We start from the raw sequence: 15,720 nt of genomic DNA, 5'->3' as shown, positions 1-15,720 counted from the left end.
CTAAATTTCCTTGTAAGGAAAATTGTAAGGACACCAGTCAGATTGGATTAGCGCCCACCCTAATGACCTCGTTTTAATCTAATTACCTCTTTAAAGACCCTGTTTCTCAAAGCAGTCACATTCTGAGGTACTAGGCGTTAGGACTTCATGTGAATTTGGGGGGCGGGGCATGGGTCAGCCCATAACAAAGCCAGAGACTGGGTGCCAGGCATAGAGGTAACTAACCCGTGGCCCTTGCCCTAGAACCCCTTTGCCTGCTGGAGGGCAGCGACGGGCAGGGCACAGTGCGGCCGGGATGGCAGGCTTCCTTGCTCACCTGCTCTTTCCTTCCTCCTCCCAGCTCGGACGAAGAGGTAGACCGTGGTGGCAGTGAGGCCTCCAGTGCAGAGCCCTGGGACGAAAGACCCCGGCGACAGGGACCCCGACCCTCACCCCTCCTGAAGCCCCTCGCCCAGCACAGCTCCCTGAGGGAGGCCCTGCCCAGGGCAGTCTCTCCACGTGGCCTCGAGGAGCCTGAAGCTGTGCGTGGTGAGCAGAGGGCCTGCCTGGGCGGGACAGACAGACGGGCTTGCGTGATCCTGGGACATGGGGGTGGAAGGGGGCAGGGGGGACAGGGACCCCCATGGACAGTTTTTCCTCATGGAGGACCACGTGACAGTAGGCCTGGCCCTCAGGCTCAGAGGCAGTGGAGCTGAGACCTTTGGGGGCCGGGGTACAAGTGGGGGTGAGGGGACTGGACCCAGGCCCAGCCTCCCTCTCCATGGGCAGCTTTGGAATCTCAAGTGGGAAGGAGGCGGAGGGGGCTGGCTGGCTATGTGTCACAGGCAGAGATAAGGGGGCCCCAGCACCCTCTTTCCTGGAGCAGCGTCCTCTGAATATCTGTGAGGGGCCCTCTGGCATTCCATAGCCCGTGAGGGAAAAGGAGGTGGGCTCAGCTGCTGTTGGACCACACACCTCTCTGAGCAGCACAGTTTCTCTGGTGCCACCAGGGGGCAGCACAGGGCCACTACCAGTGCTTGGTGACTTGTGGAATGCGCAGTAACAAATGCCGTATCACTGAGTGCCTGTATTGGCCAGGGCTTTCCCTGTACACGGCCCCATTTCATCCTCAGGATGACCATGTGAGGTAAGTAGCATGAAGCCCATTTTACAGGTGTTCAAATGGACTGAGTGTTTTCCCAAGGACTCACACAGCTTAGTAAGTGGTGTGGCCCAGTGCTGGATGCTGCACACCCAAAGAAGCCATTGTCTTTAGCATTCCGGCTTGTTTTAATAAAGGGCCTTGAACTGAATGTTTTGATTTAGTCAAGGGCAACTAGTGACCTGTGGGTGGGAAGAAACAGGCTTATAATAGCAGCTTGCCATCATCAGGACCAATGGCCTTAGCTGCCCGGGGAAAGCCGCAGCTCTACTTGTCCTGCGCTTCCCTCTGGTGGCCGAGAGCAGAACTGCCACATGAACCTAGAAATGTTCTTACGAGTGATGGTTTCACAGGAAGACCAGGGCTGGGGCCAGAATCCTGTAAACTCTGGATTTACCCTCTCATGTGAGCTGTTTTTAAAAAGGACAAATTGCCATTAAAGCACATTTGCTAAGTACCGTTTGTAGTGCTGTCCAGAGAGGCTTAGCACAGGCAGTGGACAGAGTCTTGGGTACTGCTGGCCTCTCCATCACCCTGGGCTCCAGCCTCCTCATTTATAGATACGAAGACTGCCCACCTTTCATCCCTTCCCTCCATTTCTCCTTTCTCCTCAAACTGTCAGAGGATTTTAGGCAACTTACAAGAAAGACATAAAACAAAATTGTGTGTCTATATATATGAAAGATAAAGCCTAAAGATATATACATGAAAGGGAAAACCAGTTTAGGAGGTATAGACCTCAGAGAGGCAGACCATGATCCTAAACAGTTGCTCTAGTGGAATCATAAATTTGATTCTGAGTTTTCTGGCAGCTAGAGTTCAAATGGAAACAGACAATTACTTCTGACTGTTCACAAGGAAAAAAAATACATTGGTTTGCAGCAGGTCTCAGAGCCGGTACCACTTTTCCTAATGCTTCACCCTATGGAAATCTTCCAGCTCATGTCAAATAGATGATATTGAGAGGTGTGTTTGGTCGTGTCTTGAACAATGGGGTCTGCAGAAAATGCAGCAATAGTTTTCCCAAGGCTGTTTCGTGCAGCATCCTTTGCTGGCAGGTGAGAGCATGACAGCAAAACATGACTCAGCTAGAGAACTTCTCCCAGGAGGATGGGGTTAGGTAGAGAGATCAAGGCCGTGTGGCTAAAGCATTTTGTTTCACAGTCCAGTTTAATTCCAGAATAAGAAACATAGTAGACAGAGAAGTGAATAGACCTCACGACTTTCAAGCAATCTTCTGTTGGTTTTGTCTTTATCCATCATGATTTCCATCACTGCCAAGCAGACCACATTGTAAGGCTACAATCGCTGGCATAGTCTAAGCTCTGTGTTTCATGTTGCTGGTTGTGGTGAGTCCATCACTTTACCAGATAGTGTAGGGTTGACATCATGTTGTGGGTGTCACGGAGCTTTGTTAATCACTATTTTCACCTGGATAAATGACTCGGAGCTTAGCCGAGGGCATGCCGAAAAAGACCAGGATGTTGCTTTAAAAAGATGCCTGGTTTGTACATCGTGCTCATAACAGCATTTTTCACAATTGCCGAAAGGAGAAGTGACCCAAATGTCCATCAACAGGTGAATGGATAAACAAATTGTGCTATATCCACACAATGGAATGTTATTCAGCATTAAAAAGGAATGAAGTTGTGACACATGCTACAACATGGATGAAACTTGAAGTTACTATGCTAAGTGAACTGTGAACTAAGCCAGGACAAGTATTGTATGATCCCACTTCTATGAGGCACCCAGAATAGTTAAAGTCACAGAGGCAGAAAGTATAGAAAAGTGATAACCAGGGGCTGGGGGAAGAGAGTGGATGGGGATTATTGTTTAATGGGGACAGAGTTTCAGTGGGATGAAGAAGTTCCGGAGATGGATGGAATTACTGTTTGCACAACAACGTGAATGTACTTAATGCCATTCAACCCTATACTTAAAGGTGGTTACAATGGTGATTTTTATATTGTATATGTTTTACCACCTTTGAAAAGACTCTGGGACTGCCACAGCTCATCAAGGAACGTATCCCCTCCTCAAAGTTCTTTAGCATAGAGCATGCCCACCATGATGGTTTAAAACAGAAACTGAGCCCTGTGTAATAGAGGCCATAGAAAATGTTCAGTAATGCTCCCCTAAAACACCTAGTTTAGTGGTTCGTAAAAATCCTGCTTAAGAGGCAGATCCCTAGGTTCCCTCCTTCAGAGATTCAGATGCCTTGGGTCTAGAGTGGGGACCAGTATCTGCGTTTATGGAAGCACCCCAGATGCCTCCAGGCAGGAGGGCCACGTCCTGCGCTTTGGGAATCGCAGAAGAGCAGCTTCCTAGAGGCCTGCTTGGATGCATTAGTTATAAAATGCACGCCTAAACAACTAAACGAATTGATCTAGTGCACTGGGTTCTTGGACATAAACCAGTTACAGTTAGGAGGGAATCTGCCCTCAAATTATTCTGATTTAGAAAAATCGGTATTTATCCATTTTTTTTCTGGCAATAATTTGATAACAGGATGGTCCAATGGCCTATGGAGGACATTTATTGTTAATAAAATGATGTCATCAGCACCCTGTGTCACAATACTTACCCTCTTACTCCTTTTGCAGAGAGTCATACACTAAGATCTCCAAAAGTACTCCCTTAAAACAAATATAAACACATTAAATAAATATACTATAAACTAAAAAGAAGGGAACAGCCCTGCTTTACTCTGCTCAAAATTACCGGATCAAATCATGACTACCCACTCTATTCCTATTGTGGTAAAAATGTGTACATGGACGCCCTATAAACACCAGTGATGGAAAACCTCTCATGAATTTTAACCATTTCTAATAAATCCCATTCCACAAAGTTAAGAGCCGAGGAGAAGCAGTAAGAGCTTCTGGCACTCTTCTGTGTTTCTTGAGTAATTTCTCCATTAGGTGATGAAGAGGTTAACTCTGGTCTGCAGGAATCAGCTGTGCTTGTTCCTTATGTAGAACATCCATGACTTGCACTTGGCAGGGGGAAGTGGCCCTACATTGTACGTAGACTGTTCATGCTGCAGTGGGGAGACAGGGAGATGGCACCCTCACCTATCCACATAGGCTCCTCCCCCTCAAACCCGTGAGCTTGATTATGACTGCAGACCTGTGGGATGGGGAACCGCCAGACCAGACACAGCAGGAGCAAAGCTCTCCAAATTGATAAGGGAGGGGAGCCAAGGAGCTCAGGAGCTGAACGACCTCCTGCTGAGGAAAGGAAGCCCCCAGGTCGGGTGGACGCCTGTGCTCCACAGCCTGGCTGGTAAGAGCTGACAGCAGCTCTGAGCCCTGGCGGGGAGTGGAATCTAGGACTTCCTGCAGACAGAGGGCGGGCAGGGCCAGCTGTGTTCAAAGCTTCCCCACCCACTCTCCACGCCCACATCAGTCCTGCGGGCTTCCTTTCCTTCCACACCTCCTGGTCCCACGTGTGGGAGCCGTTCAGGTGTGCGTTGCCCCGTCTTTCTCTCCGGCCGTGATGGAACCACCACGGAGACCTGGAGCCTGAGGCCAAATCTGAGGGCCCAGTGTGGGAGCGGGGTACATTTACACCCCACTCGTAGGTCCCAAATGGCTAAGACCCATTTCTTCTGCCTGTGATGTTAATTTTGCTCAGCTGATTCTCAAGGCCCAGCTGGGCAAAGGGTCTTCATAACGCAGCCCACAGCATCCTGCAAATGTGTTTCCATCGGAAGCAGGCCAAGAGGAGGGGTTGTGGCCATGGAGTGTCCAGGAGTTCAGTTAAAACTTGTTCCCAAAGGGTTTTGGGGGCTCTGGGGGTAGAGAGAGGGTGGAGCTTTCTGAAGCTTCCAGGCTTCGATGAGAGCAGCTCTGGTTCATCTATGACACATTTGGGGCTTTGATGGGAGACTTCAGCTCCAAAGAGCTGCTCTGCTTAAAATGAACGTGTCGTATATGCTTGTGTATATACGGACATATGTATATACATGTATGCATATAAACATGCATGCACACATGCTTATTAACAATGGGTGAGTTAGAATGATGGCTCATAATTTGAGATATTTTCTGAAAGAGGGCAGTACCTGGCCCATAGCAGGGTCTCAAAACAATTTGATGAGTGAATGAATGAAAAGTTGGAAGTGTGTGTCATAGGGACAGGATGGTTCCGTCTGAGGAAAGGAAGGGGCTCAGTCAATTATGACCATTAGTCTACTAACTTTTGGTAACTGGGCCATAAGAAAAAACTCCCTGTTTATCCTACCCGTTTAACAGACTCTTCCTCCCTCCCCATCTTCTCTCCCTCTTTCTTTTTCCCACCACAGTTCTGCAGAGGGCCAACAGCTTCCAGTTTCCAACTCCCAGCAAATACCAGAGCGGGAGAAGAAAATTCCAGTCGAGTGAGTCATGAGCTCCCTGGGGGGTGGGAGGGGGCAGGAGCTGTCTGATGAATTCCCAGGGGCAGCTGTTCTCACTCCTCACATGTCCTCTCTGAACTGGCCTCCTGGATGTGAGGGGCAAGGAAAGAAATGTACTGTTGGACTATTTCCACTGCTCACTAGAGGAAGCACTTTCCAAGGGATTTGCTACTTTTTCTGCTGCCTCCCCAGCTCCCCACTCTGGAGTCACAGGGCCTTAGAACTCTACAATTGCACTTGAAAGGGACCTTAGCAGCCATCCGCTCCAGTCTTCTTGAAACGCAGATGAGGAAACTGAGACCTGAGGGCTCTATACACTTTGATTCAGTACACTGGAGTTGGGCTGGGGGCATCAGCTTGACTTCGTGCAGTAGTGGGCAAAGCAGTGAAGGAATCCGAAGACACACACACATCGCACACACGCACATACACAAACGCACAAATACACACCGCGCTGCTCCTTTTTCTGAGCAGGTTATGGTCCCGCATCCCAGGGGAGAGCAGGTGGGTGAGGACCAGGGCCCGCGGCGGGTGCCAAGGCAGTGGACTCCCACTAGGGGGCGCAGTGACCGCGTGCCCGGTTGCGCAGCGTCCCAGGGCCAGCATGTTCCTGGCGCTGCCCCAGTTACAGAGCAGAGATTCCATCTCTCCAATCCTGAGAGGGGGCAGGGGCTCTTCATCTGATCCCAAGTCCATCGCTGCCTTCCACCTCCTCCTGCCCCCATGCTCCCTCTCCGGACCTTGCTGTAGGAGGGGTAGACCCAGGAAAACCTGGGGTTAGATGAAGGCTTCTTAAAAGAAACACTGGAGATGGAATAGCGTGCTAATTTAGTTGACTCCTGCCTGCTGAGTCAACGCTGACTCCTGGCCAGTGAGTCATTCTCTGCAACCCCTAGACCTGCGGCCCTTTTCACTCGGGCCAGGCTGGGACAATGGGCACTTCTGGAACAGGACCAGGGCACACCTGAGTCGGCCACTTCACCTGGGGACCACCTAAAATGACTCTTGAACCATTGTGTGATCCCAGGCAGCGAAGGCGAGGGGAAGGAGGGAATCACCGTTTCCCGAAGGCCTGGGGCAGGCCTTTCCCACGCGTCTCATTTACTCCGCACCTCAGCCCCTCCCCAGTCATGGGAATTCTGCTTCTGTGGATGGGTCCATTTGGGTGCAGATTCCATCCAGTGCTTCCAGCCGACTTCACTGAGTGCCACCAGTGCAAGGGGCCCAGCCCCGCCCTCAAGAAGTTCCTGATCTGGAGTGAGAGCAGGGAGTCTGGCGGGGGACCCTCACAGCAGGGTGTGGGCGCTGGAGGAGGCACAGGAGAGAGGGGGCTGCTAACCAGCGGCCTGGTTTCTCAGCTGTGTCTTTAGTTACCCCAGGAGTATCAGGCGTGGGTTCTCAAGTGCATGTAAAAGCTGGTATGAGGGCAGGCCTTGAGTTTGAATCATTTCTATGGGCTTAGTGCCTAGCATGAGCCTGGTGCAGAAGGGGCACCCAGTCCTTGCTTGCAGAATGAATGAATAAGTGGATGAATGAATGAATGAATGAATGAATGAATGAACAAATGAATGAACAAACTAAAGAACCAGGAACCAAGCTGGCTGAACTGAGTTGAACTCAGTGCAGGAACAAATAGAGAACGTGGGTTAGGCCTGAGCAGGCTGCAGCCCCTAGAGGGTGTTCCAAGACTTTGGGAGGATTTGAGTATTGCCTAAGCTCCAAGTTCTGGGGAGCTGCACCCTGGAATCCCAGTCTTTGTGAAAACCCTCAGAGCCATCTTTTTGGTCATCTTCATTTTGCCCAAAAGGAAACCCATTGGGCAAGGCTGGTCCTGTGGGAGGGAGCAGAGCTTGGGGCACACCAACTCCTCTATTCCTTCACTGCCCTGTTAAGGCTGGCTCTGGCCCCAGCCCCAGGCAAGAGGATGGAGGGGGCTGCGTGCCTGCCCTTATCGCCCTCACCCAGCTGACCATACTCACCAGAATGACCTCTAGGATCAAGGGAAAGGCCTCCATTGCCAGAGGGCCCAGAGAAGAGGCAGCTGACCCAGGAGGGATATGGGAGGAGCTGTAATCCAGACCCTGATCTGTTCATCGACCTCCTTTGCACAATGGGACTGGAAGGGCCAGTGGCACCCAGGACTGAGGTTCCTGCAGAGGGCAGGGCAGACCTGGCTGGACCATGCTGAGGTTTCAAGCAAAACAAGACAGGGCGAGAAGGACCTGAGTTGGTCAATGAGAACCAAGCCTGTGGGCCGTGAGTTAGAGGAATCCTGGCCAGGGTGGATGTGCAGCACCTCCTACCCCCCGGAACAGGTCAGCCGTTTAGCGGTGCCTTTATTGGACACCACTCACGTGCATGGGAGGAAGGGAAGGGGATGGAATGAATATTTAGCTAGCATGTGGCATTTACTTTGTGCTTTGCACTGGGCACCTCTTTTTATCCCATTTTATTTCTTTAGCTTCCGCATGAAACAGCACTAGGGTTCCCATTTTTCAGATGAAACTGAGGGGTTACGTAACTCAATGTGTCAGGTGGCTGGTGTGGGTGTGACAGGGGTGGGGGTCCCAGGCTCCCCTTTACCATCCTCTGAGGGAAGCCAAAGGCCTCAGGTGGGTGAAATTTCCCGTCACCTGTCAGCTGGGCTCCGGCCTCCCCTTCCATTCCTAGGCACTGCCCACCTCCCAGGCAGTGGCTTGAATGGCAGGTGTTTTGCTTCCCCCACCTCCTCAAGCCCCCTGCCCCCAATTTCTATCCTGAAGACAGTCTTGAGGCTCACGTGTGGAGAGAGATCCCACTTGCTGGGTGGGGTTGGGGATTAGACACAGGAGAGGGGGGCAGCTCCCAGGTCATGACCTTGAGAACCCCAAGGCTTTCCTATCAGCTTGGCTCCCAAGGTGTCCTGGCTCTGTGTCGCAGGGTTCCCGGATCGCTCCTCGGGGGAACAAAAAGGCAGTCTGTGGAGCTGAGGGGACTTTGGGACAAGTTCAGGAGTTTGATTCAGGAGGTGGCAGAGAGAGGAGAATGAGGGGGCCAGGAAGAGGAGGAGAAGGAATTCAGCAGGAATTTGGCAAGCTGAGGACAGGAAGCAAGGCAACAACTGGCTCACAACTTTTCCCTTTTTAGGCTCGAACCATCTAATTGGGGGCTGAGAAGGGGGTTCGGGTGACAGGCAGGCCGGCCAGCCGCCCCCACCCCCCACCCAGCGTCAGCTCCTGGCAGCCAGTAGCCTTTGTCCCCAGCAGCTCCTTCCTGCCGCCCTCAGATCTGTTCCCCCAAGTTACCTTTTCCCCTGGAGCGCTTCCCTTGGGGAGCTTGCCGATGGTGTGTGTGGCCAGCTTTTCAGAGCCCGGGCCTGGGACGCAAGCTCTAACGTGCTTGCATTTGTAAGAGGAAAGCAGGACGGAGTACTGACAACCCCCTGTGTGGCTCCGCTGTGCACACGGGTCTGGAAGGAACTCCTCTTGGAGTGAGGCCTGGGTTTAGCCTGGCCTGGGTGGGTCCCAGAGGAGGAACCTCTCAGCCAAAGCTTTGGGGAAACTGAGGCCAGGGGATTGTGTTTAGAGACAAGCTGAAATCTGAAGGCTGGACACCTTGGAGGGAAAGGGAAGTGGGTCAGCTGAGCCGCCAGAAGCAGGAAGTCTGACAGGAGTGGGTCGTTAGAGACAGTGGTCCTGGGAAGTCTCTGTGGAACAGCCTTTATGTGCCAGGAAGGCTAACAGGAGAGCTGGCTGGGCTGAAGGGTCAGACATTGAGTGGGCAAATCCAGAAGTGAGGATGGTGTCTCCTGAATCCCTTTGAGGACCTATTATTGAAACGGTCCAAGAGGGAAACAAAATGCTCGAGAGTTTAGATTAAGGTTACTAGGGGGGCCTGTGTGCGCACGTGTGTGTGTGCACTCATGAGAGAGGGAATGAGATTGATCTTATAGGCGACATCTGTCGGAATTCTGCTGTAACTAGACTAATTGGGTTCAGCTCCCACAGTTCAGGATGAGGCTCGTCCTCGGCCCTGGCCACACTCCTTTCTCCCGTCGAGAAGGACAGCACATGCACTGGCTCTCATTTGTTCCCTGACCCACAGGAGCTTGGCACGAACTCCACTCCATATGCTTCAAATGATTTGATTATAACCTCCCTCCCTTGTGTTCTCTTAAAATCTCAAACTAACCATCTCGTCTGAGAGCCCCGTGATACACATGTGGGAGGAAGAGCCCGTTTCCTGGGCGGTGACTGCCTCTCCTGTCTATGCCCGTGGCGAATGGTCCAGCGTGCATCTTACGGGAAGAGGCCTCAGGTGGTTTATCGACTAAGTGATTTAATGCAGCCCCAGCTCCCCACCACGATGGCTCTAGGGCAAACCTTAGAGGTAGATGTCCGTTTCCCGGAAACAGCCTGGAGACCCCTGTTCTCACTCTCGGGGACATTCTCACGTGTGTGTGAGACACAGTGGTTCTTGGACTTTTCGTCCTGGGACCTACTTCCCCCGCAGGAGCCTGTTCAACACTCCTATGCCTGTTCTTCCAAGTCCCAAGCAGTGGGCTCCGGGGCCTCTGAATCCGTCTCTGGCATCTTCCTCCTTCTGACTCTATAGAGAGGAGCTTCACTGAAAACCTCCTCTTTTCCTGATAAAATAAGGAAGCTACAAGTCTGTAATGGAGAGCGTGTTCTGTCCTTGGTAGATATGACACCAGTGAACAACAAAAGACCTATGGCGCCTCCAAAGGAAGCTTCTCCTTCCCCTTCGCCTTCGCCTTCTCTGCCGTCTTCTTCTTCAGCTGGCGTCCCACACGCTCTGGATAGCTTCTCCCCGCCTCAGGTAAGTGCCCTCAGGGCCCTGCGCAGGTGGAGGACGACAAGCTGCCTGTACTCCTCCCACTTCCACACTGAGCTCTGGATTCCCAGCACCCTTGGGTCACCCCAGGTGCACAGCCAGGGCCAGAGGGATGCTCTGTCAGGAGTCCACCCCACACCTCTTCACTCGTCCATTCCACGAAAGTGCACCCTGCTCCTTCTCAGCCACGGAGGGCACAGCCACCCACTCGTTCAGCAGACTTTACAGGGCGTGGGATCTGAGAGCTGCTAGGGCTTGTGCTCTGCCCTTGAGGGCCTCACAGAGGGGGTAGAGGAGCTGGCAGCTGTAGGATGGCAGGCACAGAACGCAGGGTACCTTTGGTAGCAGCTGAGGACCTTGGAAGCAACACCCCCTTGAATAGAAAATGGCATCACCGAGACAGTCATGGTTGGACTCTTTCCTTCAATATGGGTTTATCAAGCCTCTATTACCTGCCAGACCTTGTTCTAGGCTCTGGGAAGTAGAAGATCTAAGACAGAAAAGTACAGACTCTTGTGAAGCTCCCATGACCAGAGCTCTTGGCAGGGCACAGTCACTGCTTCTCCAGTCTTCTATATTCTCCCTTTGCCAAGGGCCAAGCTCCTGCATGCTAGACATGGCTGCTTTCTCAGTGGTGAGAGGCATGAGTCAGGTTTTGAAGGGTCACTGGAAGATCCTAAAGGCTATCCTGCCACCACAGCTCCAAGCCAGAAGGGTAGCTGTCTACCTTACCTTAATGGTCTCCAAAGAAGAAGCCTTGGTTTCTCGGTTGTTGGAGGAACATACCTATGGGTGGAATGTGCCCTTTAGTAGGGGCCATGGCTGAGCTTCCTTACGTGCCTGGCCACCCACAGGGACCAGGCCAGCCGTCCCCTCACTGGCCCAGGAGCTTGTCAGTGACTTTGCTTTCCTTTCTAGATTCCTACCCACCTAATCTAAGGCTCAGGAAAGACTGGTCAGTGATATGGGGGCTCTGGGCCAATTCCAGCCCATCCCAAGGCAGCCACTTAGAAGGAAGAGTGGCCCTCTGAAATCATCCTAGGCAGAATTCTTTTTGACTTTGGGTATCCGAGAGAGGAAGGGAGGGGGCTATAGACTGAGATGTGCGTTCCTCATATAAATAAATGCTGGGAACTTCTAAAAATCACTGCTCCTTTTTGCCTGTCCCTTCCAGGTGACAGTTTGCAACCCTCCTTCTCAGGTCTCGAGAGGTCATTTCAGTCCTTCCACCCCAGGCTTTCTGAGGCAAGCCAGAACCCAAGGACCACCCAAGGAAATCCCCCTGCATATCCCTCATGGCCAGGTGCTGGAGCAGACAGAATACTGCCTGGTGAGGCCTGGTGGAGACGGCCTCGAAAGCTCGAGGCCATCCGGCCCTGCAGAGATGGCTTCTGATGGGAGTCAGGAAGCAGAGGCCCCTCCTGTGGGTACCAGAAGCACCCACAGAGGCCCACACCCCACTGGAGGGAAGGACAGGTGCTCGCCAGACCAACAGCTGTCTCCCAGGGCTGGAGAGGACCCTGGAGAAGGGAGTACCAGACCCAGGAGGGGAGAGGAGGGTAGGTCAGAGCTGGCAGAGGAGAAGAAGTCGGGCTTAAAGAAGCTGCTTCTCACTCGGGAGCAGAAGACTAGGTTGCTAGATTGGAATGACTCCAACCCTAAGAGCTTGCGCCTGGAAGCCAGGGTGCGACTTTCCCAGAAAAGCCCCGAGAATGGCCGAGGAGGAGGTGTGCTGAAACCAGTCCGCCCCTTGCTGCTCCCTCGGGCAGTGAGAGAGACCTTACCAGCCCAGAGAGAGGCTCAGGAGAAGATGAGGACCCCAGCTGAACGGACTCCCAGGGAGCAAAGCGTGGCCCCGCCCAAGTCCCCGCTGCGGCTCATAGCCAACGCCATCCGGAGGTCCCTGGAGCCGCTCCTCCCCAATTCCGACAATGGCAGAAAGGCCTGGGCCAAGCTAGAGTCAAAGACTTTGCCCACCAGCCCACCCCACGCTTGCACTCGCTCATTCAACCTTCGGAAAAGCAGCTCCAGTAAAGACTGGGACCAACGGTCCCCCAAGAGAGACATAGCGAGCAGGGCCTCAGCCTTCTTCTCCCTGGGCCCCCCAGCCGCCAGGGCTGCCCAGCCCTCAGCCCCGAGCCCTCCTGACCCTGCCCTCCGCACCCACAGTTTGCCCAACCAGTCATCCAAGACATTTCCTGCACTCGTGTCCCCACCCTGCAGCAAGATCGAAGATGTCCCCACCCTCCTGGAGAAAGTGAGTTTGCAAGAGACCGTCCCAGATGCTTCCAGGGATCCCAAGAAAAAGACCTCACTCTTTTCCTCCCTCAGACTCAAAGACAAATCTTTTGAGAGTTTCCTCCGAGAATCCAGACCAAGAAAGGACCTGCAAGACCTCTTCAGCAGCCCCAAGGGGAAGGTGCCGCCCATGGGCAATGCCCAGCCCCCAGAGAAGCTGGTCAATGGCACCTGTCTGGGGCAGGGGGTCCCTCCTCCTTCTCCAGAGAAAGATGCAAGTAAGTGGCTCTCTCCTAACAAAAGTCTACCGTTCATGCCGGGCAATTAGTTATTGGGTTAACAAGCAGGCATCTTTCATCTCTTTTTGCTTCTCAAATTAAATTCTGACAAAAGTAGGAAAACTTGAATTTAGAAAATTTGAAAAAAGTCTGAAAAAATTAAATTTGAAATTACATTCTAGAAAGTTTTGGAAGAGGCAAAGAATCAACCATAATTCCGCTACTTTCCCACTCATTGACCATATGAATATTTTTCACTATTATACATAAAATTTTATCTTTTAAAGCAACATTATATCATAGCTATTAAGCCAGTTACCTCATAGTCTACAGAAATGTGATATAATGGCTGTAGAATATTCTGTCTAGTGTTTATGTTATTATTTAATGAACTATTTTATTATCGTTTAACACATATATATATGAATATATTTATATTTTATATATGGTATTGAATGAACATTTTTATGCATATAGCTTTTTCTCTTCTTTGAGTTATATTTTTTTAGGATAGGTTCTAAGAAATGGAATTACTAGTTGAAAAGTGTGAGTTTTTTAAGATTCTTAACTGACACTGACAAATTGTTTTTTAAAAGAGAATTGTACGGGTAAAGACTATATAGGTTCTTTCTGTGTTATTTCTTACAACGGCGTGTTGTAAATTTCAATTAAAACAAGGGGAAGGTACCAGTTTATATTTCACCATTAATGAGAGTACCCTTTTCACCACACTGTTACCTGCATTCAGTATCATATTTTTTCAGTGTTGCTATTTTACTAGTCAAGAAAATGGTCTCTTTTAAACTTGTATTTTTTTTATTACTAGGTTAAACACACGTATGTATATTTGGCTACCAATGGGACCTAAGGCTTTTTTATATTTAAATCCGATTATAATTTTTCAAATTACAAAATTAATTAATATATCAAGAGATCAGAATAATTCAACAATAAGGAAATATTTTTTAAAAGTAACAATCTCTCATATCCTTAGAGACAGTGTAAACACTTTTTTGTTGTTGCTATTTGTTTGATTGCTTTAAACAAACTGATTCTACCATCCCTATTGTTGAGAACTTTTTCTGTATTTCTTTAAACTTTAAAAACATTTAACTTTTATTTTGAAACTTCAGTTTTCAAGCAAAAAATTATTTCTCTCTTTTGGTGCTTTACTCAAAAAGCTATACAGATTAACAAGAGACTTTATTTTCAGCCAATTCAGGATTAGCATGGACAGGCTGGTGCATACCTACACCCTTTTTATTACATCATAAAGTTTAATCATGCTGTGCATTTTTTGATAGATAATACATTCACATGGCTCAAAATAAAAGGGTACAAAAGGCACAAAATGAATAGTCCTATCTCCCATCCCTGTCCCTGTCTGTCCCTGAGCCGTCCAGGTCCTATCCCTGATGACAGATACTATTATCAGGTTCTTGGGCATTCTTCCAGACAAAATTTATGAATATATGAGAAAATTTACATATCATATTCTTTCTTTTTTGAACAAATAATAACATGCTAGCATATTGTACATACTTTTTTTGAACTTTTAATTTTATTTTGGAGATCATTCTGTGTTAGTACATAAAGAACTTTCTCCTTCATTTCATAGCTCCATGGTATTCCATTGTGCAGATGTACCATAATTTACGTAGCCAGTCAGTCCCCTGTGATGGAAAGCTTAAGTATTTCAAAATTTTGTTATTGCAAACAGTGCTACAATAATGAAGAACTTGGGCCATTTGGCATATGTGTGAATTTACCTCTGAGATAAATTCCTAGAAGTGGAAGTGCTGGAACACAGTACATGTGAATTGAGAATTTTGATAGATATTGCCAAATGGTCCTCCATCAAAGTGGTGCTGCTTCACCCTCCCCAGCAGCAAAGTATGAGAGTGCTATTTCTACACTGCAGTGCGCTACCCAACTTTAAAAAAAAATCTTTACCAGCCTGATTACAGATTGAGCATCTCTTCATACATTGAAGAGTCATTTGTATTTCCTTTTCTGTGAACTGTTGTTTCTGTCTTTATCTAGTTTTCTGTTGGGTTGTTGGTATTTTTCTTGATAATATGTAGGGACTCTTGTAAAAGGGAAACTTAGCTTTTTTCTTGTGATATAAATTACAAATACTTTTTCCAGCTTCTTGTTTGCGTTTAACTTTGTTTATGGTGATTTTTGCCACATAAAATTTTACTTTTATATAATAGTTGTAGCAATTTTCCATTTTATGGCTTCTGGGCTTTGTACAATATAATTCAGAAAGAACTTTTTCTAAGTTTATGGACAAAGTTTCTTATTTTTTTACATTTATATGTTTATATCAAGAAATTACCCTAGTATAAAATGTGAGCTATGGATCCAACCTTCTTTTTTTAGATGTCTCTTTGGTTATCCTAAAATAATTTAGTGAATATTCATCTTTTCTTCTCTTATGTGAGATGACATCTTTATCATAGATCAGATTCCTGTACTTGGACTGATTTCCACACCATCTATTATATTCTATTGAGTTGTCTGTTATGTATCAGTTCCATACTGTTTTGATTATTTTCCTTTATATATTTAAAAAATTCTGTATTTTACCATCTGGTAGGAAGAGTATTTCATTATTGATCTTCTCTTTCAAAACTTTCCTGGCTCTTCTTGCTTCTTTGATATTCTATATGGACTTAGCATTAGCTTGCCTATGTACCCCCAAAATGCTGTGAGTACTTTTATGGGATTAAGTTTACAAACTAACTCGGTGAGAATTTACAACCTTATGATATGAATTGCCTTTCCATTTACCCATATCTTTTTTTGTGACCCTCTGGAATATT

At 48.9% G+C, this 15,720-nt stretch overlaps 1 protein-coding gene across 1 annotated transcript in view; it reads left to right on the top strand.

Moving 5' to 3' along the window:
• MICAL2 (microtubule associated monooxygenase, calponin and LIM domain containing 2) overlaps positions 1–15,720 on the top strand; it is a 215,152-nt gene that overhangs the window by 147,451 nt on the left and 51,981 nt on the right. Inside the window, exons 28-31 of the mRNA XM_060303498.2 lie at positions 341–528; positions 5,451–5,525; positions 10,225–10,361; positions 11,551–12,892. Of these exons, the coding sequence (XP_060159481.1) occupies positions 341–528; positions 5,451–5,525; positions 10,225–10,361; positions 11,551–12,892 (1,742 nt within the window). The remainder of the gene's footprint in view (positions 1–340; positions 529–5,450; positions 5,526–10,224; positions 10,362–11,550; positions 12,893–15,720) is intronic.

Source organism: Globicephala melas, chromosome 8 (genome assembly GCF_963455315.2).
Source record: "Globicephala melas chromosome 8, mGloMel1.2, whole genome shotgun sequence".
In the NCBI taxonomy this organism is placed as follows: domain Eukaryota; kingdom Metazoa; phylum Chordata; class Mammalia; order Artiodactyla; family Delphinidae; genus Globicephala; species Globicephala melas.
The sequence above is the reverse complement of the archived record's forward strand: the minus strand, read 5'-3'. Positions and strand labels throughout refer to the sequence as shown.